This window comes from Python bivittatus, unplaced genomic scaffold (assembly GCF_059951505.1).
Source record: "Python bivittatus isolate LINGU-HERP-01145 unplaced genomic scaffold, Pbiv_v1 ctg000180_np1212, whole genome shotgun sequence".
NCBI classification, from domain to species: Eukaryota; Metazoa; Chordata; class Lepidosauria; order Squamata; family Pythonidae; genus Python; species Python bivittatus.
Genome location: NW_028277047.1, coordinates 1,319,377 through 1,344,783, shown reverse-complemented (window position 1 = coordinate 1,344,783; position 25,407 = coordinate 1,319,377). Strand labels below are relative to the sequence as shown.

General features: G+C 54.5%; 4 protein-coding genes across 4 annotated transcripts in view; 2 read left to right on the top strand and 2 right to left on the bottom strand.

Annotated features, from left to right (window-relative positions):
- Positions 1-126: 126 nt before the first annotated feature.
- On the bottom strand, positions 127-2,071 carry OAZ3 (ornithine decarboxylase antizyme 3). The gene is given in 5 exon segments (XM_025167006.2): positions 127-465; positions 853-938; positions 1,228-1,403; positions 1,819-1,896; positions 1,898-2,071. Coding segments are annotated over 5 exon segments (717 nt in total). The 3' UTR covers positions 127-262.
- A 1,364-nt stretch (positions 2,072-3,435) lies between these two features.
- MRPL9 (mitochondrial ribosomal protein L9) lies at positions 3,436-7,982 on the top strand. Its single transcript, XM_088137179.1, has 7 exons — positions 3,436-3,573; positions 4,058-4,217; positions 4,340-4,464; positions 4,585-4,635; positions 5,797-5,898; positions 6,556-6,639; positions 7,578-7,982. The coding sequence occupies exons 1-7, from the start codon at positions 3,487-3,489 to the stop codon at positions 7,704-7,706; spliced, it is 738 nt and encodes a 245-aa protein (XP_087993305.1). The 5' UTR covers positions 3,436-3,486; the 3' UTR covers positions 7,707-7,982.
- A 2,758-nt stretch (positions 7,983-10,740) lies between these two features.
- Positions 10,741-15,663, bottom strand: RIIAD1 (regulatory subunit of type II PKA R-subunit domain containing 1). Its single transcript, XM_025167002.2, has 4 exons — positions 15,574-15,663; positions 13,229-13,305; positions 12,223-12,269; positions 10,741-10,940 (listed from the first exon to the last, which is right to left on the bottom strand). Exons 1-4 carry the CDS (start codon positions 15,655-15,657, stop codon positions 10,867-10,869), a joined length of 282 nt encoding a protein of 93 aa, XP_025022770.1. The 5' UTR covers positions 15,658-15,663; the 3' UTR covers positions 10,741-10,866.
- Positions 15,664-21,485: 5,822 nt separating this feature from the next.
- Positions 21,486-25,407, top strand: part of CELF3 (CUGBP Elav-like family member 3) — a 29,212-nt gene continuing 25,290 nt past the window's right edge. The window contains exon 1 of the mRNA XM_088137178.1: positions 21,486-21,665. Within this exon, the coding sequence (XP_087993304.1) occupies positions 21,521-21,665 (145 nt within the window). The 5' untranslated portion in view covers positions 21,486-21,520. The remainder of the gene's footprint in view (positions 21,666-25,407) is intronic.

The following is a 25,407-nucleotide window of genomic DNA, read 5'->3' as shown; positions in this document are numbered from 1 at the left end:
CAGGGGTTGGGAGAGGATTCAGCCAGCAGGGGCCAGAGGTTTGCTTTGGGGGGCTGTGAAAGAGGTTGCGTGTCTCGTGGCCATGTATTTGACCCCCATCTTTGCCCTTCTCGCTCGTGGGAGGGGATGGGAGACTTGGGGACGGGGGAGTTGGGTTCTCCAATAAGCACAGCTAACCCCTCCCTCTCCAGTCAGTCGAAAGCTGCTGAGCTTTTATGCCAGTTTAATGCCGTTTTGGGGGGCCCTGAAGTCAAGGCCCTGGTCAAGCTGCTTCAGAGAGGCTCTCCATTGGCACCGCCCTGTCCTGCCTCTGAGCCCTGGAGGCATCTTCCTGCTGCTGCTCCCAGCCGAGATCGCGTTCCAGGGGGTAAGCCATGAAAATGGTGTCTTCCCAGGGGGGCAGGGCAGGATGATCCGGGGACACGAGTTCAAAACCCAAGAAGCCAAACGCCCGTAGCAAATCGCCTTGGACAAGGGGAAAGCGGGATTAGCGGCACAAGTAGGAGAGAGCGCCCATGGAAATGCACGTACCACACACCTTTGAGTTTCTGCTCCTTCTGGACTCCAGTTTAGCAGGATATGCTACTCAAATTCAAGTGGGGCTGGTCAAAACCCTTCTTCTGTTTGCGAGGTTCAGACAATACACTTGCCTGCTGAGAAACTATTTTACCAGCCTGTTGGGGAGCCTCGTGGTGCCACCCATCTTCTAGTCCCTCTGATCTCGTTCTTACTTTTCCTCCCCTTTATAATTTTGATCAATAACAAAATACAACCTTGGCTTTTCTTTCTGAGGTTTGGAATTCACTACCAGGCCCAACCCCGAGGCTAAAACTTGGGAAAGCCTCCCCTTACCTCGGTCTCGCCGAGATTTGTGGAAGTTCACCAGCACCTGCTCCGCGTCTGTTTTTTCCTCCGTGTATTCCAGCGTGGCAGTCAAGCTAGGAACAGATGCAAGCATGTGGTCAGCGATTCAGGCTTTATAATATGCGGTCCTACAAGGCAGGGATTTCTGACTTACCCTCAGTGTCCTCATTGTGTTCTGAACATTATGATGTTGAGTCTGCTGGAAAAGGAGCCTTTTCTTGATTCCTGTTTGTGAGTTCTTGAGAGCTAGCAGCTTGCTTCCAATATTTTAAACAGTCCTCCCTCCTCCTCCCTGGATGCCAACCTCTGCTTGTCCTAACCAAAATGCCATCTTTTTCTGCAAAGCACATTTTGCCTTCTCACCTTTCACGGCTGTTGAACTCCAGGGCAAGATGTGGGGTGTCAAGGAAAAGCATGCGTCCGTGCAAAAGGCCGTGCCAGTGAGCGGTGCCCTGGTTCCCACGGGTAAAATGAAAATCCAGCTGCACTGGCTGATCCGGTTGCTGACCGTCGTTAGCAAAAACAGTGAGGTTCCCAGCCTGTTGTGAGGTCAGGGAGATTGTATGAAACACTGATTAGGGGATTATGACGTTACAGCAAGAAGTTGCATGCTCGCAGATTAAATATTTCTCTATTTTTTTTAGTGGTACTTGTGTACATCTAAAGGAGAGTGATAGGCTGGTAGTGTAAAGCAGTATTTTTCAAACTTGGCAACTTTAAGATTTGTGGACTTCAACTCCCAGAATTCCCCAGCTAACTTACTGTAAATTACAAATGTGTGTCTGTGTGTATTGCATCCCCTTCCTCGCCTTGAACATTATACCATGCCCCAGAGGACACGCCAGAAAAAGTGGGGTGCTGCAGTCTTCCTGGAATGGCTGCCTTTCACAGCCCATCAACCCTCCCCGCTGGTCAGAGGGCACCCCAAAGGTTTGAAACCAAGCCTTGGCGTACTTTGTAGATTTCACTTGGGCTCAACTTGTCTGCTGGGCCACTGTGTCTCTGCTGGTTTGGGCGGGCGCCCTCGAACTCAGGAACACTGCAGGCAGTAGCGAGGGCGGATGCTCAAGATCTCGGGGCGGGCAAGGGTTGCCCTGGCAAAGGAGAAGAGGAGAAGGGTTAAAACGGCTGGGTTTTCTGGAAGGCAGACGCCATGGCCAACAAGGATGCTCAGAGCGGCTGTCTGGGATTGCCAGAAAGGTGACATTTTTTATTCTTAAACCTCCCATCTTTAATCCTTTCCTTTCTACCCGAGCTGAATATAGGGTAAATAAGCCCGCCAAGTCGGGCGGTCTGTGGGAAACACATGGACAATGTGGGTAGGTTGAAATGCCCAGGGATCCTTCACCATCTGTCCTGCAAAGCGAAGATTTGCAACGCCAGCCAGCGACCCAGGGGCCTTCATCGTAAGCAATCGAGGCGCAAAACACTTGGGGCATGAAACTTGAACGGGGTGGCACTGGGCGAGGTTCTCTGCCCACCTACCATCCCGGCAACCCAAATGAATTGGCACTGGCTGAACCAGGGTTAGGAGGTCCCATGTCCCATCCGTTGGGAAGGACCCGTTTCTGGCTCTGTGTGGCCAGACTGGCCCCCAGGGGTCAGCAAGCCAGGATTGGTGGCTTGGCCTGGTGGGTGAGCCCACCGGGGCGGGCAATGGGGCTCACTTGCTGTTTGAGGGGGTCATTTTTCTCCACTGTTGGGGGCGAAGTCCCAAAAGCAGCTGAAGTCGGGGGCGAGACGCAAAGTGGGGTCCAAGTGGGCTTGGCGTCACCCCAGAGCGGGCAGTGGGGTCCCTGGACAATCTCTGGCTTGCGGGTGGCGCCTCCCCAGGATAAGTGGCTCCTGAGGGCCAGGGCCCCGAGTCAAGGGCCCCATTGTGACCCGGCGGCCCCAGACCCGGCAACTGGAGGCACAACAGACCCCATTGTGACCACCCTGGGCCAGGCCAAGCTCCTCCCACCCGCTGGCCCCGCCCACAGTGGCTTGTCTACATGGCCCCTGGAAACCAGTTTGAAACCGGTTTCTGAGCAGGGGTGGCATGGCTGGCTGGCAAGTTGCCCAGCGGAGGGCTGCCTTGCGGGGTTGTTTCTTTCCCAAAGGTTAAAAGCCTTCAGGGTCATAGGAAAGAAAACACTCGGCACATGCTCAGAGGCCACGTGCTGGGCAGGAGGAAGTCTTTTGTTACCCCCACCCCAATCAGAGGATCTTTGAATGGGGCCTTTCTCATGTTCAGGAGTTTCTGTCCATGCTCAGAGGCACTCTGCCGCCTCTGCTGTTTCGCAGAGAGCCCCCCCCGTGCATGCTCAGACTCCCACAGCTTTGCATCCGTGGCTGACGCGGTCCTCTTTACATGCTCAGAGACCCCTTCGCTCCCACCCCATTACAGGGGGCATGCTTAGAGGCAACGGGCCCCAGGAGCCCCGTGCCGAGAAGAATTCCGCGGAGCCACTTCCCTCCGGCCCGGCCAAGCGAGACGCCAGGGGCTGCCGTGGCGCCGCTACCTGCGGGAGGAGGGCCGGGCCGGGCCGGCGGCGCCACGCGAGGCCGGCGCCTGGGCGCGGCCTGGTGGGCCTCCGCGCCTGCGCACTCGCGCCGGGGGCGTGTCCTGCGGCGGCGGCCATGATGGCGGCGGGGCTGAGCCGGGCGGCCCGGTGGCTGCCCGCGGGGCCGCTCCTGCAGCGGGGGCTGCGCCTCTCAGCCCCGCGGGTGAGCGCGGCACGGGTTCCTTTGGGCCGGGCGGGCTGGGGCACTTCGCGGTCCGCCCTGCCGGGGGGAGGCGGAAAAGAGGGACGGGGGACCACCAGGAGAGACCCGAGCGGGGGGCGGGGGCGGCGGTCGTCCAGCCAAGGGGGCTGGTGGGCTTGTAGCGGGGCGGGCTGGGGAGGAGGGGCGCTGCCCTCCAGCTTCGCGCCCTCCAGACCGGGGTTGGCCGGCTGGGTCGTCTGAACGCGCTTCCCGGGCACGGAGAAGACGGGAAATGAGCCCCACTCCGCATCCTGCAGGAGCGCCCTCCCCAGGCCTTTCCCCGAACTGGATAACCGGTTCATGTGTATGGGAAGCCCCACGGGGTGAAGTCTAGATCAGCCTTTCTCAACCTTGGAGCTCGTTTGGGGGGCTGATTAAAGACCAAGTCGGAGGATGGGGCTCTTCGGGCCCGTCAGACCCCTTCCCTGACCCCCCCGCCTTGCAGGAGACGGTCGTCGTGGAGCGCTGGTGGAAGGTCCCGCTGGCCAAGAAAGGGCGCGAGCCGCGGATCAAGCACCCCCGTTACCGCGTCTACCGCCTGGTCGAGGACCTCAAGCACAGCCCCAAAGAGCCCCTGGAGCTCATCCTCACCGAGCCGGTGGAAGGTACAAGATGCTCCCGTGCCAGACTCCGTGCCCGGGTAGAGGCCGAGCCCGGCCGAAGCCGCTCTTTGCACCCGGGGCGAGGCCCGCCCGAAGCCCTGCCAAACCCGTGTCTCGTTTTGCAGACGTGGGGAACCGCGGCGAGACCGTCTCCGTCCACCGATCCTTTGGCCGCAACCATCTCCTCTTCAAAAACAGGGCTGTTTACGCCTCTCCGGAAAACAAGAAGCTTTTCGAGGAGGAAAACCGAGTGAGTGGCTCCCCCGGGGGGCGTTCCCGGCCTCTCCCCAGCTCCGTTGGCGCGGCGTTGTACGGAAAATGGGAATAAAACGACTCTCATCTTCCTCTCCCCTCTCTTTCCGTTCCGTAGTTACGTCAAGAAGGGAAGCTGCCGAAATTGCAAAGCCACAGCGGCATGAAGGTGAGCGTGCGAAGAAGATCTCAAGTTCAGGAAAAAGCCCTTCTTGGAAGAGGATACTTGGCAAGAATCCTCTTCAGGCTGCCGGGGGGAGAAGGAAGTCCCATCTGTCCACCCGTGTCTATCTTGCCGTGCATTCTGTTTCTGGCGATGCATTTTCACTTTTTGGAGTCGCTGGGATAGCATAAAAACACTCAAGTGCGTAAGAGGTCGTGATGGGTGGTGCCCAAGGGAGTGGATCGGTGCCGGGGTGTCTCTAACCAGATCGCAGTCTGGCCCTGCTGTTTGAGTTAACTTACGCCTGGAGATTAAACCTGGCCTCTCTGTGCTTAGCAGTTACAGCCGGCTTCAGCTGATTCAGTTCAGTTCCCAGCATCTGGCTGGACTTAACCTGAATTACAGCTTGCTGACTCGGCCAGGCGCTCGCTGAACCGTAGTTTGGTTCGTTGGGGTTGATTGAAGCAGGGTTTGGGTTCGCTCAACCATTGTTGGCTCTGTTCCCACAACGCACTAAACCTTACCGCCCTGGCTTGGGGAAGAAGGGAGTGTGGGGTCCCTGCCCGTTAACCGCTTTTTGAGAAATAGATGCTGCCCAGCCCTGTAGTTTTCCTTGCATTGTTAAATACCCGTCGTGGACATGTGCATGAGTTTTCTGCTCTGGGAAAGGAGATCTGAAAAGCCCAAGTTTCTGAATATTATTGGCAGGTAAGCTTTCTTTTAAAGCCGAGTTGCGGAGAACAAGTTTCTATCTATCCATCTATTCCAGTGTTTCTCAACCTTGGCAACTTTAAGATGTGTGGCCTTCAACTCCCAGAACTCCCCAGCCAGCCAGCCAGCTGGCTGGGGAATTCTGGGAGTTGAAGACCACACATCTTAAAGTTGCCAAGGTTGAGAAACACTGATCTATTCTATTAGCAAGAACTGCAAATAACAGCAGCGTACATAACCTCTTCTGGACCAGAAATTTTAGTTTTTACTCCTGATTCTCCTTTCTCCCGAATCCTAAGCAGCTGTTAACGGATCCAGAGCATTAATATCTTGACCCAAGGAGCACGGACAGAGTTTTCTGTAGCGTTTTGGAGGAATTTCAGCTAACTTGGGTTCGTTCCCGTCTCTCCTTCCCTTAGTTTACTAGCTGTTAAGATGTCCCTTGCTTTTCCTTAGACGATCCGGTTCCTGAGGAATTGCACCCTCGAGATCGGCGTGAACGAGTGTGACCGGTGGGAGCTGACTAAAGAAATTGTCAGCCGCCATTTCTTCCGAAATGTGAGTTCTGCCGTTTTTAGGTTTGTATTTGGGGCTGGTGGGGTGCGCGTGGGAGTAGCGGAGATGTCCGTCTTAATACCTGCCTTATATTACATTAAAACAAAACTTGATTCTTTGCTCCTGGCCTCCGGGAGTGACTTCTGTTTGGAGGCCTTTCAGGAGCTGGGCTGCTCTTTAACCTAGCCCTTATAATCCTCCCCGTGCTGCAGAGCGGGGACTGCTAATTCATATTCTTAACTAAGCAAGAAGTACATACATGTTCACGCTATTGTTAAGAGCTGTCACGTGCGCGGCTCATCTTGTGTTGTGGGTAAGGAAAAAGAGCTGGTGTGTAAAAAAGCAGCTGAGCTTTAGATCGAAAAGGGGAAACTTCATCTACAAACCCTCAACAAGGGGGTTTCAGTAGATTGGATCAAACTTGTACAGTTTACCAGCTGAGAAGAGCGATTACATTTCTTCCTGATTATCAACTCATCAGGAAGAAATGGAATGAGTATATCATTCCGCCAGAAGGATGTATAGAGGAGGCCTGAGAGAGGTGAACCCTGGTGTTCAGAACCTTTCCCAAGATGAATGCCTATCTGGGGTCACCTTAGAGAAACGCACCATAATCCTATTTTTAAGAAGCTGTATGCCCCCCTCTCCTGTTTCTTCCAGCTGGGGGTTGTGGTACCCCCCCACGCGCTGACTCTCCCGGAAGAACCCATCACCAAATTGGGCAGTTACTGGTGCGAAGTCACGGTAAGGCTCCCTCGCCGCAGGTGTGCTGGGGCTCTTCAGCCTTCTGAGAGCTTCTTGGGGCTCGTGGCTAGGAGATCTTCTGATCCGCGGAGCCCCAAAGGGGTATCCAACGTTGGCGTAGAAAGGGAGAATAAAAACACAGCAGGCCCTGTTAGCAAAAGGAGCCTCTTTGTGCAAGGATAGTATACCTCTGGATAACGGTAGCGGAGGGCAGAGAATTAGAGAGAAGTTGGCCTCCCTCTCCCCCTCTGTGGCGGTCTTTGAAATGCTCCTTTTGGGGAAATTTTTCCTGTTGTTTATCCCGTCTGTGATGGTTCTTCAACCGCCCTCCATCGCCTCTTGCGATTTTTGCCTTTCTTCTTGTCTTTCTATTCAGCGTTTGCAAAAAGCCCTAGTAAAAAGGGAGAGGGGCCTCCCTGCTCATCCTTGATCCTTTCGCTTCTGGGGTTGGGAATCCAGGTGCCTTTGCCCCTCGGCCCAGGGAAAAGGAGCGTTGGCTCGCGCATCACGCAAGCAGGGCGGAGACGATGTGGGGATTGGCGCAGAGTGGCTGACGTCCCGTGCCCAGGCTGCCCACCAAGGCTCCTGGGAATTCAGAGCTTTGGGGAGCCTTCAGGCCATCTGACTTTAAGCCACTCTTGTGCCACGGCCATGTGGATGTGGGGGAAAGGGGCAGGCTCCTCTTATGAGAAGCGAAGCCCAGAATCTTTGATCTTTCCCTGCCCTCCCTGGCTTTCCCACCTGCCCAGGTGGGCAGAACAGGGGATCCAGAGGCACCTGGATGCTAAAAGCCTGTGCCACTTTACGGTGAAACGGGAAAGCCGGTGCCATCCAGGGGAGACTTGATCTGAGCCAAAGTAGCTGGGCTGCCTTCTCCAGTTTGCTCGCTACAGAGCGGGGCTCTCGGTGACTCCTCCTCCCCCCCTTCTGCGTTGTAGGTGAACGGGCTCGACACCGTCCGCGTCCCCCTCTCGATGCAGCAGTTCGCCGAACCGAAACCGAGCAGCTATCGGCTCTGGCTCGCCCAGAAGGAGCCAGACCCCGACAGTGCAGTGGAAAGTCCGTGACGTCCCCGCACAGAAGAGGCTGGGAAGCGTCCGTTCTCTCTGTGGCTCTAAACACGGAGCCCGTCGTCAGCCAAGATTTTTCTCTCCGAAAGCTCCTCCTGGGGGCTCCTTGAGCTGGGAATGGTGGGTGAAGCAAGCGCTTTTCTTGGCTCTTAAAGCCTCAGGCAGGCGGTCTCTTGGGAAGAGGTGGTCCTGCTGGGGAGTTTCTGCCAACCGCTCTCCCCAGAAGTGGGAAGAGGCTGGAGTATCCCGTCAATAAAAACACACCTCTGTCGATACCTGCTTTCTCGTGGCAATGACCCGCTCGGCATGGCCCCGTGAGGTAGAAAGAACAGCCGCTTTTTGGAGACTTCTGAACTATATCTATACTCCGGGGTGCTGAAAGCAGTTTGGGGTTGATAATAGCAAACCCGTTAGTTTGAATTGCCTGGCGTCCAATCTCTTGACGAAGGAGGTCCCTTATTTCTCTGGGACCCGCCAGCCACTGATTTGCCCGTTTGGGGCTCCCCAAAAGTTACGCGGAAGCTTTACTTCAGCTAGATCAGCCGAATACCAAGGTGGTGTTAGAAGCGGAGGTGTGGGGCTCTGCAAGGTGGACTGTCCACCCCCTTTGACAACAGCATCTGTGAGCCTCAAAAGCAGATCCAGAGATCTGTCCATTAAAAAGACCTGCAGCCTTGCCCTGCAAGAGTTTAAGATAAGCCGTCGGATGGGTGGCGGGTCGATTGCTCAATCACTAAATCTTCTCAGTCCCCTAGTGCTATTCTGTTCATTCTTCTAACCAGTTGCAGAAAGTAACGCCCCCCCCCAGAAGAGTTTTCTCACAAACAAGCCTGCAAGCCAGGGGGCAGGGACGGTGTCTCCTGCTGGATCTGCTCCCCTCGCCCTGAATCCGAACTTGGGCCGGGAAGAAGCAGGCCAGCAGGCTGGGTGACCACAGAAGAGCTTGGAGGGGGGCTGTTAAGAGGGCTTCTGCCTTTCTGAAAATTGGGGGGGGCAGCGTCTTGGCTCCCCCTTGCTGCCACCCTCCTAGCCTTGCTGTCGCTAGCGTGCCAGGCTCCTCCCGGGGAACCCGGCACGTCCCAGCATGGCCCGTTAACAGCAATCTCCGGACTTCGGAAAGCTGGCCGTCGCGCAACCGTCCCTTCTCGCATTAACAGTCCCGTCTCGGCTCTGGCTGGAACAATCTGCCCCGGACTACGGTCGCTTGGCACGGTGGGTCTGCTGCCGAGCCATCCCTTTGGTAATTTATGCCCACCCTTGCCTTTGTTTTCTGCTCTCTGCCCCCCCCCGAGGGAAAGCGGATCTGTCTGTGCATCAGGTTCCAAGCCCTGGAGGGCCGGCCCACCCCCGTGTCCCCCACGGGGAAGATAACGGGAAAAGTTCCTCTGTCCGCCAGCCCCCGCTTTTAAAAGCACAGGAGGAAGAGCTGCCAACAATATCATTAGGGCCCGACGTGACGATGCCGGGGAAGGGGGGGCAAGCTCAGGGGCGCTCCGTCAGAGCAGGGCATGAATATTCACGGCGACAAGCTGCGCCTGCCGCAGAAGACCCATTCATTACAGGGAGCTTGACGTCCCACCTTATCAAGGTGACTGCTGAGATAATGTCGGGAGATCTTGCCAGGCCTGGAAGGGGGCGAGGTGGAGGGAGGCTGCGGGTGAGGCGGCCCTGAATGTCCAAAGAGGGGCACCTTGGTTGGGGTAGCTTCCCAAGACGGTGGTGGGATTGGCAGGGAAGGAGAGGCAGTCGTCCAGCCCCTTGATGCCTAGGTCTGCTTTGGGGTGCCCGCCGGGCCCTCCTGGTTCTAAAGAGGGCACGCCCTGCCTGTTTGACAACCTGAGCGAAGTTGCTAAAGTCTCCCTTGGCTTTGCAGGGAGGGGGACTCAAGAAAGCCCTCTGCGCAGCGTTCACCTTCAGGGAATCCCCAACAGCACTTCTTTCGCAGGGTGAAAAATGGGTGTGTTTGTGGAAGTCACGAAAACCTCGCCCCTTGCCCCTCTTGGCTGCCCCCTCGCCCCCTCTGCTCCGCCAGGGGGCAGCAGAGAATGTCACCTTTGCATCGTCCTGGCGCATGGTGCAAAGGGTTGAGCAGCCCTGTGTGGCCACTGGGGTGGCTTTTCCAGATCCCAATGGACCCTTTCGGCTTGCAGCTTAGCACGGCCAGGTGTTCTTGGAGGGGGGATCTGCGGCTGCCCAGAAAATTCTAAGCGTGTCCGCACGGTCACCGCGATTGTGCACTCGGTGTTCGGGGCCTCGGGAGCCGAAGCGAGATGGCCTCGGCGTTCGAGCCTGTGGCTTGTTGGACAAAACCAGAAGCAAAGCGTACTTCAGTTCTCTGGATTAAACTACAGTCAGCATTGGGCGTACATGATCTCTGGAGTATTGGGTTGGCATTCCCAAAAGGGCATCTATTCTGCAGCGTAACGGGCACACTTTTTCACCCTGGCCATGCGGGCCAGGAGCTAAGGATCCGTGGCTAAACATCTGGAGCACTTTTTCTGCAATCTGGGCCTCCAGAGGTGCTACGACGGCAGGTCCATGCTCAGCCCATCTCAGGAGCATTAGATGGGGGGGAACAATCAGAATCGAGTCGCAAGGAACCTGTGGGACCCTCAAAGATCATCTAGTCTACAAATCACACCCTCTTGAGGCAACCTGGCAGAGGTTTGCTTACCTCCGTCAAGTAAATGGAGCTGGAACAGCAGTTCCTGCTTTAGTCCTTTAATTTTTAAGTACAATCCCGTTAAGGTTAAGGTCTTCCCCTTATGTGCTGTATAAATGGTGTTTGAGATTATTATTAACACTTCTTTGGACCGGTAGAGACATCCACGGAGCACATTTAACTCTGCAACCCCACGCGTGTTGACTTGGGAGAAAATTCCAGCGGGGCGCGCGTTGCGGAGGGTCGCAACGTTTTGCAAAGCGATGCTCTCCCCAACTCCCCCGAAACAGCCCCGTGGGGGAACTGCCTTCATTTCCCCATCTTTCACCCACCCCCCGCCGGGTGCAAGAAGCAGGAGCAATTCTCGTGCTCTTTGCTGGTTTACTGGCAACTCTGGTGGAAGGAAAAAGGCTCCGAGAAACACCACGTTCAGAAGAACTGGGAGGTGCCATTTTCAGGCCGCGCAAAAGCAGGAGTTCAACCAAAGGGAGGCTCTTAAGAAGCCTGGTTGAGCTTCTCCATCATCTGCTGCTGGATCTTCTTCGGCAGCTCCGGGTTGGTGAAATAATCTGGAAGGGGAACGGGGAGGGAAAGCAGGGTTTAGACCAGCCCTGGTGTGTAGGCAACCGCAGGGGCAGCGTATCGGCGATCTGGAGGGGCGAGGCAGGGGATGCCTCTGGTGAGCGCCACTTGCGCACCACACAAGACCAGGAAGGGTGGCTCAGCTGTCCGCAGCTCCCGTGGGTGGCACGGTCTCGTCCAGACCACCCCTCGGTTACAAATCTGGGAATATCAGCCCAGAGCGGCCTGCTTTCAGCCAAAGCTGCAGCCTCTTCAGTTCCTCTGCCTTGCCCCTTTGCTCCTCCAAGGGAGTGTGTCTGTGCCTGCGTGTACAAGATCCCAGGGGTGCAAACTGCAGAGGGAAGCCCTCTGCGCACGTCGGGGAGGGTGCCACTTCCCTGGGGCTCTCTTTGCCAGCCCCAGAGTCAGCCACTCTTCCACGCAGGGCCTGGCCAGCCTTTTCAGAAGCCAAACTCCTCTTGCAAGGCTTCTCACGCACCCCATCCAGCTTGGGCGTGACTTCAAGTCGGACCGGGGCACAACTGCCTTTTTTCCCCCTTTTACGGACAGAAACGGGGCACTTTCCTAATGACATCAGTGAGGTTTTGAGGAAGGAAGGAAGGAAGGAAGGAAGGAAGGAAGGAAGGAAGGAAGGAAGGAAGGAAGGAAGGAAGGAAGGAAGGAAGGAAGGAAGGAAGGAAGGAAGGAAGGAAGGAAGGAAGGAAGGAAGGAAGGAAGGAAGGAAGGAAGGAAGGAAGGAAGGAAGGAAGGAAGGAAGGAAGGAGATCCTGTTTGATTCAGAATCTTAAGAAGCTGAATTTAAGCTTAGATTCCATTGATTTTAGATTGAACGCTCAACCAGTTATTGTTAACTACTTTAATCCTTGTTAAGCCTTTTTTTGAAATGTTATTTAGGTTGGGAGGGTTGGGATCTGCTTTGTTTTTTAAGCGACGCTCGCTTGGCGCCCTGTCCGGGGGTCCTTCCCCGTTGAAGGATTAATCAGGGTCCAAAATAATCCCCATTAAAGCAAGAACCGGGCGGGCATTTCATTTGGGCAGGTGGCAGAGGAGATGTCCTTGCTGGGGAGAGAACGCTGGAGGGTGTGCAAAGCCGTCTGGCCAAAAGAGAATTCGGAATTTTCCATGGCACCCCCCTAACCCCAGCCAATCAGAAGCAGAGGCTGGTGTGTTTTGCACACAAGTTGATTGGACCCCAAACAAGACGGCGTTGCTTTCCTCCTGTAAGGAAAACAAGATCTCCCGATGGGTGTCATTCCGACGAATTCTCACCTGCGGCAAACTCCCGTATGTTCTCCGGCCTTTGCATCAAGACGTCTCTGCAAAGAACCGAAAGGTGGGGCGGGGGGGGCAGAAGACAGACTTTGAAAGAGGGTTTGAAGCAGCGAGCTCCCCCCGCCCCGGCTGATTTCGTCGGCCCTTGTCAGATTGGTAAATTACGCCTTCCTTATCGAGAATCGATAAGCCAATTAGCAACCAAGGAGAAACGTTTAATTTATATCTGCATCGCCCCTTTGGCCGAAAGCGGGGTGGGGTGAGGGGATGAAAAGAGCTTTCTATGAAAAACCTAAACAAAAGCGTACAAGAGTCAGCGAGCCGAGGAAATATTTATAACAATTAAAAATACCTTTTCTGAACGGCGCAACTCCGGCATTGGGAATCGATAAAGCAATTAGCAAGACTCTCCAGCAGCGAAAGCTCGAAGTTGGTTAAAAGAAATTGAACCGGGCAAGGGGAGGAGGACATCGGAAGGGTGAAACACCGCGTTGTGAAAACACCCCCAGGACCCTTGTTGAGTTCAGTATTTTTAGCGGTCGGCAGCTGGCAGCCAAAGGCGCTGCCCCGGCCTGCAGTGTTGGCCCCTTGTTCACCTGGGGCTTTTCCTCCAGACCGGAGCTGCTTTGCACGTTAAGCAAAACGGCAGAGGAGCGTGCCTTCTGGCCTGTAACGTGGCCAGCTGCTGACATGGGAAAATCCATGGCAGTCGTTCCCGCATTTTGGGTCAGGATGGAGGAGAACGTCATGCATTCAGAAAGCCAGTCCTTGCGGTCTTCGTTTTCGGCGCGCTGCAGATGGGGCAGAGAGCGTTCCCCAGCTGCAAGGTAGCTTAAAAATAGGTTAAACTATAGCATTGCTGCAGAGAGAGCCGGCAACCGCCCTGTCGGCTTGCTCGATTTCCCTCCGGCTGCGTTATAGTGAGTTGGGCGACACCGAAGTGTCCTGACTTGCCTTGAGGGGGGAAAAAAATCCCTCCTCTCCCTCGACTTGGGATACTGACCTGAGAAATCCTGACAGCAGCACCTCGATCTCCGTGTGAGCCCGGAGGTACTTTTCATTGTTAATCTTGGTATTAATCTAGGGAGAAAAAGAAGGGATGCGATGGGAGGAAAGCGGAATCCGTGGCGGGGAGCTTCCTTCTAAAAGGCTTCGTTTTTGCTGTTACGCTCCTAACGTTGCACGAAGCCATGCTAGGATCTGACGCTTGTGCGTAAGGTGGGAAGGAAGGGTTTTGCGAGCCTTTTTGGACGCTGAGCGAAACGATCAGCCACGGAACAGCCACAAACCGTGCGCGACGTGAGAATAGGTGAAAGGTTCAGATTGTGGGAGCAGAAATAAAGAAATCACAGGCCTGGAGGGTTCGCCGGCCACCCACCCTGGTGAGCTCATTTTCTCAGCTGGCGCGACAGCAAAAACATTCAGACCAGGTTGACGTCCACCCCGTTTAACATCTTGTGCAAATAACCCTGGTAAGCCTTTACACCAGTGTTTGTCGACCTGAGCGACTTTAAGAGGTGTGGACTTCAACTCCCAGAATTCCCCAGCCTGGCTGGGGAATTCTGGGAGTTGAAGTCCACACCTCTTAAAGTCGCTCAGGTCGACAAACACTGCTTTACCCAAACCGTGGTGGGAACCCGGCTTCAACAGAGCTGTGCTTCAGAAAAATATTCAAGCCTAGTGCTTTTCCAAGGTGCTAGTCCTTCTTAAGTTTCCAGCATGCAAGGTGGCATTCTCCAGGAAAAGCAGGTGCTAAAAGGCCCATGGTTTTCCAGCTGTGCAAGGCAAGGAAGGCTGGGCGTTGTAGTTCCTCCTCCGGAGCAGCAGAAAAGGGAGTGGGAAGAGAAGCCCCCAAATTGAAGCCCCGGAGGGGAGTTGGGGGCAAACTGATGGGGAGATGGGGCCCCCAGGAAAAAGCAATGAAGTTACCCAGCCTTGGACTTCTCAAGGTGCTGTTGGCAAACATCGGGCCACGCACGGCTTAGCGTTTCCGCCCAGCCTGCCAATCGTGGCTTGTTCAGGACGCCGATGGGGGGCGAAAGAAGTTACGAGGGGAGACTGGAGAAGGAACGGAGGAAGATGAAAGGGAACATTTTGCAGGGGCTGAAACGTTGAAGGATTTTGCGCACCTCCCGACGTGACGTTTCAGTGCAATCCAGCTCTCGGCTCATTGAGTCATCTTCCGCCAGTTGCCCCACCCCACCGCCCCGCAAGCCAGCCTACCCTGCAGGGTTGTGTGGAAGATCAAAGCGGTGATGCCAAGTCAGAAGCCTCCTGGGCGGTTGGAGGTGAGGAGCAGGGGTGGCAGATCCCCTAATAAAATAATATTGTGCAGTCTAATGTCTGCCCTAGCTGGGCACGTTTTCCTGAAAGGAATTTTGCTAGGTTTTTGCTTGTTATTTTGTGTGTGTGTGTGTGTGTAACGTGAAAAACGCTCCTTCATAACTGTCCCCAGTTGTGCAAAATGCACTAAATCCCTTAAGCATTACCCAGCCCATAATAATAATAATAATAATAATAATAATAATAATAATAATAGTCCCCAATTATTATTATTATTATCTGAACTGCACGGAAGTAACAGGAAAAGGGAGCAGGTCTTTTAAGGAAAAGAAAAGGAAAGAGAAGAGAAGAGAAGGGATTAAAATGCACAGACTCACACCCGGCACAAAAATGAGACAGAACTTTCTTCCCCCAAATCCAGAAGTCAAGTCCTAAATTGCAAAAATCAGTTTTGTGGTTATTCTGCTCGCTTGTTTAAAAGAAGTGTCCAGAGGCGGCCTGGCCACCTTTCTGCGTTTTTATCATTTGGAAAAAATCCAAAGTCGACGGGTTGGGTTTCCTCTTTGATTTCCATCCGTTCCTGTCGTGGCTGTTTCGGAGCTGTTTTGGGGTTATTGGATCACTCGCCCCCAATTCCACCCTCCATCTTCTTCCCGAGTCCTCCCGCAGCTGCACCCCGTAGCCCAACCCCAGCGGGTGCCAACTTCGGTGCCACCTTCCCCAAATTTTGCCCTCCCTTTGCCAATCTCGGTCTTTTACGGTCTTGGCCAGCCCCGAGCCGCCTTGCTCTTGGAACAGCTCCCTCGAGGAAGCCCCATGCTCCTTTCCCAAGGGGATTACTTATGGTGGACGGCCTTGGGATGCCAGTTCAGGCTTCAAGGTCGGGGGGCAGGCCTTTCTCTGCAAAGAGGAGGAAAGCACCTTCGCCCGCTCGGCTGGGCGGCTTCCTTGCCAGCCCCAGAAGATCATCGGCCACAGGTGATCCTTTTGTTCTGCTTCGGAAAGGAAGGGGGCCTTTAAGAAAGAGGGGCCCTCTCCTTTGCCCTCTCCTGCCCGCCTACCCACCTTGAAGGCCAGGAGTTGATCCAGCTGCTTGGTGTGGAGGGAACCCACATCTAGGTTTTCCAAACCTGACCTGACGTCAACCATCTTGCTCGCCGGCTTCTGTCCCGGGCAGACGCTGTTGCAGCTGTTGCCATGGGGACAGTTGCTAGCGGTTGCCTGGCCTTGCCCGCTGAGCAGAACCAGGCCCCGTGCCCCTCCTTTTTTTTCCCCTTGTGCCAACCTGCCTCGAATCTCCACGCCTCGCTTTCCAAGGAGAGCAAACCGCAAAGGCACCGATCAGGGCCTTGTCTGGGGTTGAAGCAGCAGTTGGGCCGTGGGGGTGGGGGGCGTTTGCATTCATTTTACACCCCCCTCCCATATGCTGCAGTTGCCCTCGAGGTGCCGGTTGGGGGTCTCTGGCCTGCTAGAACTTTTCTTCCGGGAAAAATGCTCATTTTTTTGACCCCCCGCCCCCAAGCCACTCCATTGAAATGAAAGCCCAAAGCGGGGTGATTGGATGCTTCCAATGCCGGTTTCGTGCAAGGTCTAAACCGCCATTGAAGGCTCAGCAGCGAGGCCAGCTCAGGCGTGTCTTAACCAACGAGCCATGGTTAAAGAAAAACCATGATGCACGAACCAGGCCTCCATGCCCCTTGCCCATCTGTGTTTTCCAACCCTGGATTTTGGGGTTCTTTTTTGTTTTAATTTTGGCGGGCACAGCCCCCGTTTCCTCTAACGGCAACGCGTTTTGTAAGAATTCAGACTTTCTCGACTCCAAAGACAAATGCGTGTGAAATAGCCTGGGGGGACCCAGGTGGAGTGTCAGCCCCATGGCAGAAACTGACTAGACCCAGGCTGATGGCATCATTCAGAGATGCACCAGGAGGCCTCCTTTTTGAGCCAGCGATCCGGATTCACAGCAGCCGTTGAACCTTATCCCACCTTATCCTGTAGGGCAGTGTTTCTCAACCTTGGCGACTTGAAGACCTGTGGACTTCAACTCCCAGAATTCCCCAGCCAGCATGGCTGGCTGGGGAATTCTGGGAGTTGAAGTCCACAGGTCTTCAAGTCGCCAAGGTTACGGAAGCCTGTTTTAGGGGGTGTTTCTTTATTCACACCCGTGGGGTTTTGATAGAGGGAGGAAGTCAGATCTCTGATCGTAAAAGAGATGGAGAGAGGATCTGAATGTTATTCCGATGCACAATTCCTTTGGGACCAGCCTTCAGGAGGATTCGTTCTCCGCGCCTTGCCTCAAGGGCCATTCATTGCTAAAGAGGGTCTTGGCACACCCTGGCGGTTCTTTGGCCTGACCGGCCTCATTCTCAGGAGGGATTATGGAGAGAAGTCAGCCTTTCTCTCTTGAAAGGATTGTGTCCTCCCTGTCTCCGTTGGGATTCCAACTCTCCAGGCCTTGGGGGCTTCCTCCTGACAATTGAATTGAAGCAGTTTCTCTGCTGCTGGTGCTCTGCAGGAACACCCTTCCTTCCTTCCTTCCTTCCTTCCTTCCTTCCTTCCTTCCTTCCTTCCTTCCTTCCTTCCTTCCTCCCTTCCCCTTCCCCTTCCCCTTCCCCTTCCCCTCCCTTCCTCCCTTCCTTCCTCCTTTCCCCCTCCCCTTCCTCTTCCCTCCCTCCCTCCCTCCCTCCCCTTCCCCTTCCCCCTCCCTTCCTTCTGTCCTTCCTTCCTTCCTTCCTTCCTTCCTTCCTTCCTTCCTTCCTTCCTTCCTTCCTTCCTCCCTTCCTCCCTTCCTTCCTCCTTTCCCCCTCCCCTTCCTCTTCCCTCCCTCCCTTCCCCTTCCCCTTCCCCTTCCCCTAGCTTGCTTGCTTGCTTCCTCCCTCCCTTCCCCTTCCCCTTCCCCTTCCCCTTCCCCCTAGCTTCCTTGCTTGCTTCCTCCCTCCCTCCCTCCCTCCCTTCCTTCCTTCTCCTATTTTACAATACCCCACACCCCCTTTCCCTTAGCTCCTGGAGATAGCTGTGTTAATCAAGGTTGAAAAGACCGGTGGCCAGGCAGGGCTGTTCATTAAAAAAAAAAAAGACCGATAAAGTGGACGGGGGGGTGGGGTAGGAGAACCACAAGTCCCAGCTCCTGAGGGCCCGGGCGTGCCCGCTGTATCCGTGTGCCTATTTTTACCCACTCCAGTGTGTGTTTGCACACAGGTGGGAAGGAGAACTTGTCCCCCCTTTCCATCTCCTCCAGGGATGAGATCATCATGGAAACTGAGCAAATTCTTAAATCATTCTGCCATCTCTGATATCCACAAACAGCGCACGCTTCTCGACAGATGTCAATATATATTACATCGGTGAGCCTCTTGGTCATCCACATGCAGATGTGCTGAGGGGCGCCAGCTGGTTGGAACGTGGTTCTTTAACATGGGATGTCTCTGCCCTACTCGCCAAATTTGGAACATGCAACCTTCAGGTGCTGAAGTTCAAATCGCGGCCCCGCACCGAGGACGGGATCTAGCTGGGCTTTGCAACCTCCGGGTGCCTCAGCCGAGAGCAATAGGCAGCATCCCAGATTTCATGACTACAGCTCCCAGCATCCTTTGCCACTGGCCCTGCTGGCTAGCCAGACTCCTGGAGGATCCCTAATTTCCCAGCCCTGGGAGAGAGGAGATGAGATGAGATGAGATGAGGTGGGGCTGCGTTGGCACATTACGAAGGAGGCCAACGGCTTTAAAGGAGCTGTGGCTTGTCGAAGACCCTGTCCTGGTGTTGGCACAGCCCTCTAACCTCTTAACTGTGCTCCCCAGTTGCACAAAATGCAGAAGCAAAAGCCTGTATCCATTTAGATAGATAGATAGATAGATAGATAGATAGATAGATAGATAGATAGATAGATAGATAGATAGATATGATAGTTATAGATATGATAGTTATAGATATAGATATAATTAGATATAGATAGGCAGGGTTGAGATTTCTCTCCCCCGCTTGCAAAGTTGGTGCTCCTGCCTTGATGGTGGGGAGTGGCGGGGAGGGGGGGGGGAGAAGGAAGAGTTTGTAGAAGCAGCCGGCCTTTTTTCAGATCGGGAGAGATCTCTGTGCATGTCCAGAGACGCACCCCGCCTCGCATAGCGTGATGCTTGCGCGCCCGACGCCACAGGCAGGCCTGGGCAAAGGGAGGAGGACCTGGAGGCGCGCTGACACCCTCTCCCGGTCTCCTTTAGCGAGCTGGCAGGCGGGGGGGGGAGGGGGGGGCAGGGCGGGCGGCTGTCGCCAGCCTCCCCCTCCATTTCCTGCCCCCTCCCCTCCCCTCCCTCCCTCCGCCCGGCTTTCTTCTAATTGTGATCTGGCCAGCTGTGTTTCAGCACCGCGGACAGCTCCCGAACAATGGGACCGCGCTGGCACTCGGGGACTCTCTGCAAATTCCAAACCGGGGGAAGGAGGCAGCGAGGCTGGAGGAGGAGGGAGGGGAGGGGAGGGGAGGAGAGAATGGGGCGAGGGTGGGGCAGGCCCCCCCATCCCCTCCGCTCCCCCATCCCCTCCGCTCCCCCTTGTCCTTGTGTCCTCTGGGGAGTCAGACTGAACGCGATCCTCTTTGGGGTTAGATTGACCTCTGTAGAGTCTTCCCGCTCAACTTAAAATAAAATTCTGGGTCAGGGTATCTCCAGCAAAACCGTACATTTTAACCCCTTCTCCGTGCCTAAGGGGCCGCTGCCCCCCCTCCCCCCCCCCGGTGGGTTTCCAGGCCCTGTTTTTGGCTCAGGGAACGGCCTTAAAAAAGGAAGCAGGAGTCCTGGCTCCGTTCCCGCCCAATGATGGGGGGGGGCGTTAAGTATCGTCAGAGTGGGTCGGTCTTTTGTGTTTTGTGGCAATGCAGTCTCTGGGAGCTCACGGTGTGGTGTTGTTGTTGTTTTCCACAATCTCAGGTGGTGCCAAGAAAATACAACTGAGGACCGTGTCGGTGAAGGCGCAGAAATAGCGGCCGAGGGACTGGGGCTCTTTCTTGACTAGCTGGACCCCAAGACTTCCCATCCCAAACGGTCATGGAAGAGTCAGTCGGGAGAAATAAATCAATTCCGTTCAGTGAGGGGGGAAAAATAAGAGTGAGAAGAGACGTAGGTCTTTGGGGTGCCTTGAACTCCCTCCCCTCTCTTCTGACCGAGGGATGAGGGAGGGGATCAGCAGCTTGGAAATTGGGCAGAATTTAGGGACTCATCTCCCCCCACCACCACCAAACTTTTTGGCTCTATCCTCTGGGGAAGGAGAACCGCGAAATTTCTCTTCCCTACATGTGGCTCGAGGGAAAAACACAGTGGTCACGGGGTGTCAGAGGGGTGTCGTTTTTAAAAATGGATAGATGCAGGGAGGTTTGTTGACAGCCCCAGGCCATCCAGAATGGTCCTGTGGAGCCTCTCTATTCAGAGATGGTCTACCTCATCGGCTATTTTTCTGAAGCTTCTTCCTGGCCTGGGAGGGAAACAAGAGGCTGACATTTTTAGCCTGCTGTGACAGACCTTTCTAGGGCCTTTTTGATGGGTTTCACTCAAGCATTTGAGGTGGCCTGCTGTTTTCTACTGTCTCAGATCTTGGACATGCATCACAGCCCTAAAGGCTGATTAATTCTCATCGGCCTGGCATCGCACCGGGCAAAGTTGAGATCCTGTGTGAACGTGGCCCACATTCAACTCTTGCGAGTTGCAAGGATGCAATTCTCAGGCCGGGATCCGAAGCCCCACGGATCCACGCAGCCAACTCCGGGCCCCAAACGGCAACTGCATTCCATCAATGTGGCATCGCTTTGCGTTGCCCACCCAGACGATCTCTGGGAACCTCTGCGGCCACCCAGCCCCAAGGGTGGGCCTGGAGGCCCAAAGCTCTCTCCCCAAAGTTTAAAACCCCCAGGAAGGCGAGCGAGCCGCAGTCCTCGTCGGAGAAGCGTCCAGCCCTTTCCAGACCCTGCACAGACGTTATCTGAGTCCTCCGCCCAACAACCCAGTGAGGAAGGCTGGCGTTGGAGTTCACCCTAGCAGAGGGAGAAGGGCCATTGGCCGACGGAGTTGGCCAACCATGCTTCGCCGCAGTCCTGCAAACCCCCGGGGGAGGCGAAAGTCCGCCTCTGTCTCGCTGGACGATGCCCAAACCTTGCTTTGGGGAGCTGTGGGCAGAATAATCAAGTTCCCCTTCCGTGGAAAGGAAAAGCCGATTTGGCAGGCGCGCCGCTTTCTCCCGAGTTGGCACTTTGTTGCCCGTCCCTAACTCTGACATGGTTATTAGTCAAGGGAAAAGAGGTGGACCGGCTGGAGGGTTTTGTTGGTAAAGGAAAAGGACTGAAAAACGGAGCAGAAGATTCAGACCTGCCCCACACTGCCGAAACTGATCTCAGGTGGGGCTGGGGGGGGAGGGAAGGACTCGGAGGAGAAAGGGCACCGGAGGAGGCGGTGGTGGGGGGGCCAGGGAAAAATAGCAGAGAAGAGGAAGAGGAAGAGGAAGAGGAAGAGGAGGAAGAAAGCCAGCCAGCCGGGGGGGTGGGGGGGGACTCGCAACAGCCACCGAAGCCTCCAGGAAAGTTGATCGATCAACTAATTAACCGCTCCCCAGCCCTGTGATTGCAGCCGCAGAAGAAACAGAATGAGGGGCTGGTGCGGAAACTCGTGAGTAAGGGCTGAGCGCCTTCAGAAAAACAGAGACTCGGTTTGATTTCTTTCTCTCCTTTTTCTTCCTCGCCGGAGGGCAAAACAGGACGCTTTTTCGTGCTGAGAAGGCTCGGCGGAGGGGAAGAGCGGACATGCCATGCCACTGAATTGAAACCAGAGGGCCCCCCCCGCCCGCCCCCCTCCGAAACTGCCCGTAGCTTTTCATCTCTTTGTTCCGTTATTCCAAGTCTGACAAGTGCCCCTGATTGATTTCCACTGGTTCCGGCGTATTATTATTATTATTATTATTATTATTATTATTATTATTATTATTTTGGGCTCGGCGTTCCGAATTTGAGGCTTGCTCCCGTTCTGCTCCTTTTGGACCAATGAAGGAACCAGATGCTATCAAACTTTTCATCGGACAAATCCCTCGGAATTTAGACGAAAAGGACCTGAAGCCGATATTCGAGCAGTTTGGCAAAATCTACGAATTAACGGTCATTAAAGATAAATACACTGGCATGCATAAAGGTGAGGAGACAAGCGGGGGAAGGCTGGCAAGGGTTTCGAGGTGGGGGGGGAGAATTTGGAAGGGGCCAGAGAAGTGGAAGAGGAAACTGGCCGAGATTGGGCAGGGCGGGAGGCCAGAGGGCCTGGAGTAAAGGCTGGAAGTGTGGGTCTGGAGGCACCAACCCCCCCCCATTGAAAAGGGGGCTCTGATTAAAAATGTGACTCAACAGCTCTGCTTCCCTGACCGCGATGGACCCTTCTCGCCCAAGCCACCTTTAGGTGTAGGAAAGCCGTCAAAACTCAGCACGGGTTTCAGATCAAGGGTAGATGTGGGGGGGGGGGGGCACAGCAGATGGCCGGAGACTGAGCTCGAAGATTTGCATGAATAGAAAGGGGGGGGGGGGGGGAGAAGCCATCCGCAGGACAGACCGCGGGACGGCGGGCTGGCGGAAGCTCAGAGGGCCCCATTCTGCCAAAGTGGGGGGCAGGGTCTGCAAACAGGGCGGTGGGGGCGATGCCCCCGAAGCAGGGAGGTGGGGGGAGAGGTGCAGAGAACAACGAGGCTGGTGGGGCCAGCCTACGGTGGTTTGGTGAAGCCTTTGGAAGGTGTAAGGTCGCTACCTCCGTCTGTTTTCCTCCAGTGCCTTGTAGAAGATGAAAACAAGCAGGGGTTAGACCAACCCTTGTCTGGGGGCAGCTTGGCGGCTGCCTTCGAAAAGGATCGGGGGGGGGTCTTGCGCTCGCAAGCCTCCCAGAGATCTTGGGGGAACAAAGAGGAGAGATGTATTTTTAGCCGAACCTGGCCTTGACGCTGGGGGAATGGAAGCCCTGCCAGAAGAGGCTTTCCGAGTTGAAGTGCGCCAGCTTGACTCAGCTCCTGAGAGTTTTTGCTTTCAAAACAGAGGGCATTCGCCCGGGCTGGGCTTCCAGATGACCTCCTGGAACTGTCCAAAAGCGGGTTTTCCTCCCCAGCCCAACTCCAGAAGAGGATGTGAGTTTGCTCGGCTCTCTGCGGGGTGTGGGGGGCGTGGGGGGCTGTAAAATCCTGTTTGAAAGCATCTCAAACTTTGGGATCTGTATTTGTAGAGGGTGGAAGGAAGGAAGGAAGGAAGGAAGGAAGGAAGGAAGGAAGGAAGGAAGGAAGGAAGGAAGGAAGGAAGGAAGGAAGGGTAGAAAGAATGTATTTTCTCCCCTTCAACACCAGGATGATCTGCACTGGTTTGTAAACATCCCCCTGATTTCAAAAGCCACGCTGAAAAGAAGGGAAGGCAGTCTGCAATTCCCCGAAGCAAAGTCAGCTAAGAATAAAATCTAATTAACGCTCCTCAATGCAAGTTAAAAGGGACTGAGAAATAATAATGATTAATCCCCAAGTCTGGATCCCCTTAATATGGGTTAAGTCCACGACCCTCCTCCCCCCCCCCCGTCCCTCCCTCCCCCCGCCACTTTTGGGGATCAAGCAGAGCGAAGGCAGAGAGAGAGAGAGAGAGAAGCTGCTTGTTTTCTGACCAATCTGGCGGATCCCAAGTGGGATGGGCGGGTATGGCCTGGCAGGGGTGAACCTTTCGGGCTCTGGGAAAGGATCTGGGAAGAGGCGGGGTGGGGGGTGCAGGGAAGCAGCATTTGCTGAGTCAATTCTCACCTGAAAGTCTAGGAGAACCGAACTGATCTTCCATGAGGTCTGAAGGCGTTGCATTATTTAGCACCCCCGTATGTCCAAACTGGACTGGAAAAGGGTATTTCTCGCCAGGGACTGCTACAGACCAAGAATCAGACAATCCAAGTGACAGACAAGACTGTCGATTCAGGTTTCAATCGGCCCCCTTGTATTTTTTTTCCAAGACCCACTGAGGACTAGAACCTTAGTTTATTTTTCAGGAATCAATTACCCAAGCGCCTGCTTTGAAGGACTGGAGGCGCCAATGGGATCTTTAGCATTTGCATTTCTCTCTTCTTTTTTTTCTTTTCTGTTTTAAATGCAAATAGACCATCCATTTTTGGCCGCCCATGTTGATTTGGAAGAGCAGGTACCACTGGAAAACTTTGTGAAAGGGAAATAAATGTGCACCCTTTAGGATTTCATTCGTGGGCAATGGCGGGGTTGTGTCCACAAACACACACACACAAACACACACACCTAAAAAAAGAAGCAGCAAGATTTTTGCAAGAGGCCATAAGTAAACAAGGACTTGAAATTTCATCCCCGGCGGTGTTAGGCTGAGTCTGGTGTAAAATGCTACTGAAAAAAATCCACTAAACGAATAATTCCCTCGGATACGTCTGGCCAAAATGTGCAGGGAAACCCAGAAGAGAGATTTGGATTAAAAACAGAATCATTGCAAACATCAATGGCGGCTCAGCATTTAGAGACGAGAAGGGAAAGGTCCACCTTTCCCATAGCCGCAAGTTTTCCGGGGCAAATTCATCAGGGCATGTTACTAGTCCTCAAGGGGACTGGCTTCTCGCCTCGGCTCCTAAGGTGGCGACTTAGAAGCATCAGATTTGGGCTGCCTCATCTAACTGAGTAGGGGGCTGTAAAGCGACCCTGGAAGGGTTTCCTCCAATGATCAGCCAAAGGTTTTCCCCAGCCTTACCTGGTGGAGGATTGGGGGGGGGGGCATTGCATTCAAGAACTTTTCTGGTGCAAAACGGCACCTTCCGCCATAATCCCATGCTCCCCCCCTCCAAATATTCTGCAGGATGCTCCCACTTCCAAGCCACGTCCTAGACGCCCCCCCCCCATTATTTTGGATGGCCAAGTTTTAAAAATAGCACCGAGTTAGGGTTTGTTTCGAGCACCCTCCCCTCCAAGACGCCCCTTTCCTCGTCCCCACATTTCTGGCCTCCAGCTGGCAACACAAGTCTGCACTTAGGCACGCGCACGGAGGCCCGGTGTGGCTTCGCCCTCACCGCAGCCGGCGAGGCTGGAAACCCAGCCGCCCCCAAGCGTGGGCCGGTTTGGATCGCCAAGGAACAAAAATCTGGCAGCTTTAGATATCAGCATGGGGGGGGGGCTTGAAAAATGACCGGCCGTGGCAAGGCCAGCCTACGTGGATACAGACAAGGAAAAAAGGGCATTTTCCACTCAGCCCCAAGGGCAGAAAAAGCTGGGGATGATGGATGTTGTAGTCGAGCGCATCTGGAAGGTGTTTGGGACCAAAAAGAGGTTTAAAGTGAAGGTGGATGGTTGCAAGGGAATTGAGGCGGGCGTATGGGACTAGGCTTTAGCTGTGGTATAGCGAGCCGATCCAAAAATCTTTAAAAAGTACTTACCCCGACCTTAAACTTCCCTAACTTAGCAGGAGCGGTCCCTAAATCAGTGGGATTTGCCCCCAAGTCAGTTCGAGAGATTTTTTGTTTTCTCTTCTGGCTTTTCCGGACGGGCTGGATGACGTTTGTCGGAAAGGTAGACTGCACCAGCCTTTTTCCTAAAGCAAAGAGGAAGCGAAGAAAGAATTCAACCGATAAATAAAGAACAGGGACAGGTTCTTGGCCCGCGGTCCAACGCTCCCAACCCTCTCTTATGTAACAGGGGGATTTAAATAATTTAAAAGGAGAACGTGGCCAGGAAACTTTGAAAGATTTGGGCACGGCGTGGCACCGCCAATGCCGAGCAAAAATCGGGGTTATGCTCTGTCTGCCCAGACAGAATTCTGGAAAACGGCCCCTTAGGATGCAACGGGAAGAGAGACGGATGAGGCTTTGGGGATAGAGCCGGGTGGATAAAAATTTTGCTTTTCCCAAACAGGTATCGACAGTTTTG

Excerpts from the sequence above, each read along its gene's own strand:
- MRPL9 (XM_088137179.1), top strand. The coding sequence starts at position 3,487 with ATGATGGCGGCGGGGCTGAGCCGGGCGGCCCGGTGGCTGCCCGCGGGG. Across the intron at positions 3,574-4,057 it reads TGCGCCTCTCAGCCCCGCGG|GAGACGGTCGTCGTGGAGCG; the intron begins GTGAGCGCGGCA and ends CCCGCCTTGCAG. Across the intron at positions 4,465-4,584 it reads TTTTCGAGGAGGAAAACCGA|TTACGTCAAGAAGGGAAGCT; the intron begins GTGAGTGGCTCC and ends TCCGTTCCGTAG.
- RIIAD1 (XM_025167002.2), bottom strand. The coding sequence starts at position 15,657 with ATGGTTGACGTCAGGTCAGGTTTGGAAAACCTAGATGTGGGTTCCCTC. Across the intron at positions 13,306-15,573 it reads ATCAACTCCTGGCCTTCAAG|ATTAATACCAAGATTAACAA; the intron begins GTGGGTAGGCGG and ends TTTTCTCCCTAG. Across the intron at positions 12,270-13,228 it reads CTGCTGTCAGGATTTCTCAG|AGACGTCTTGATGCAAAGGC; the intron begins GTCAGTATCCCA and ends GGTTCTTTGCAG.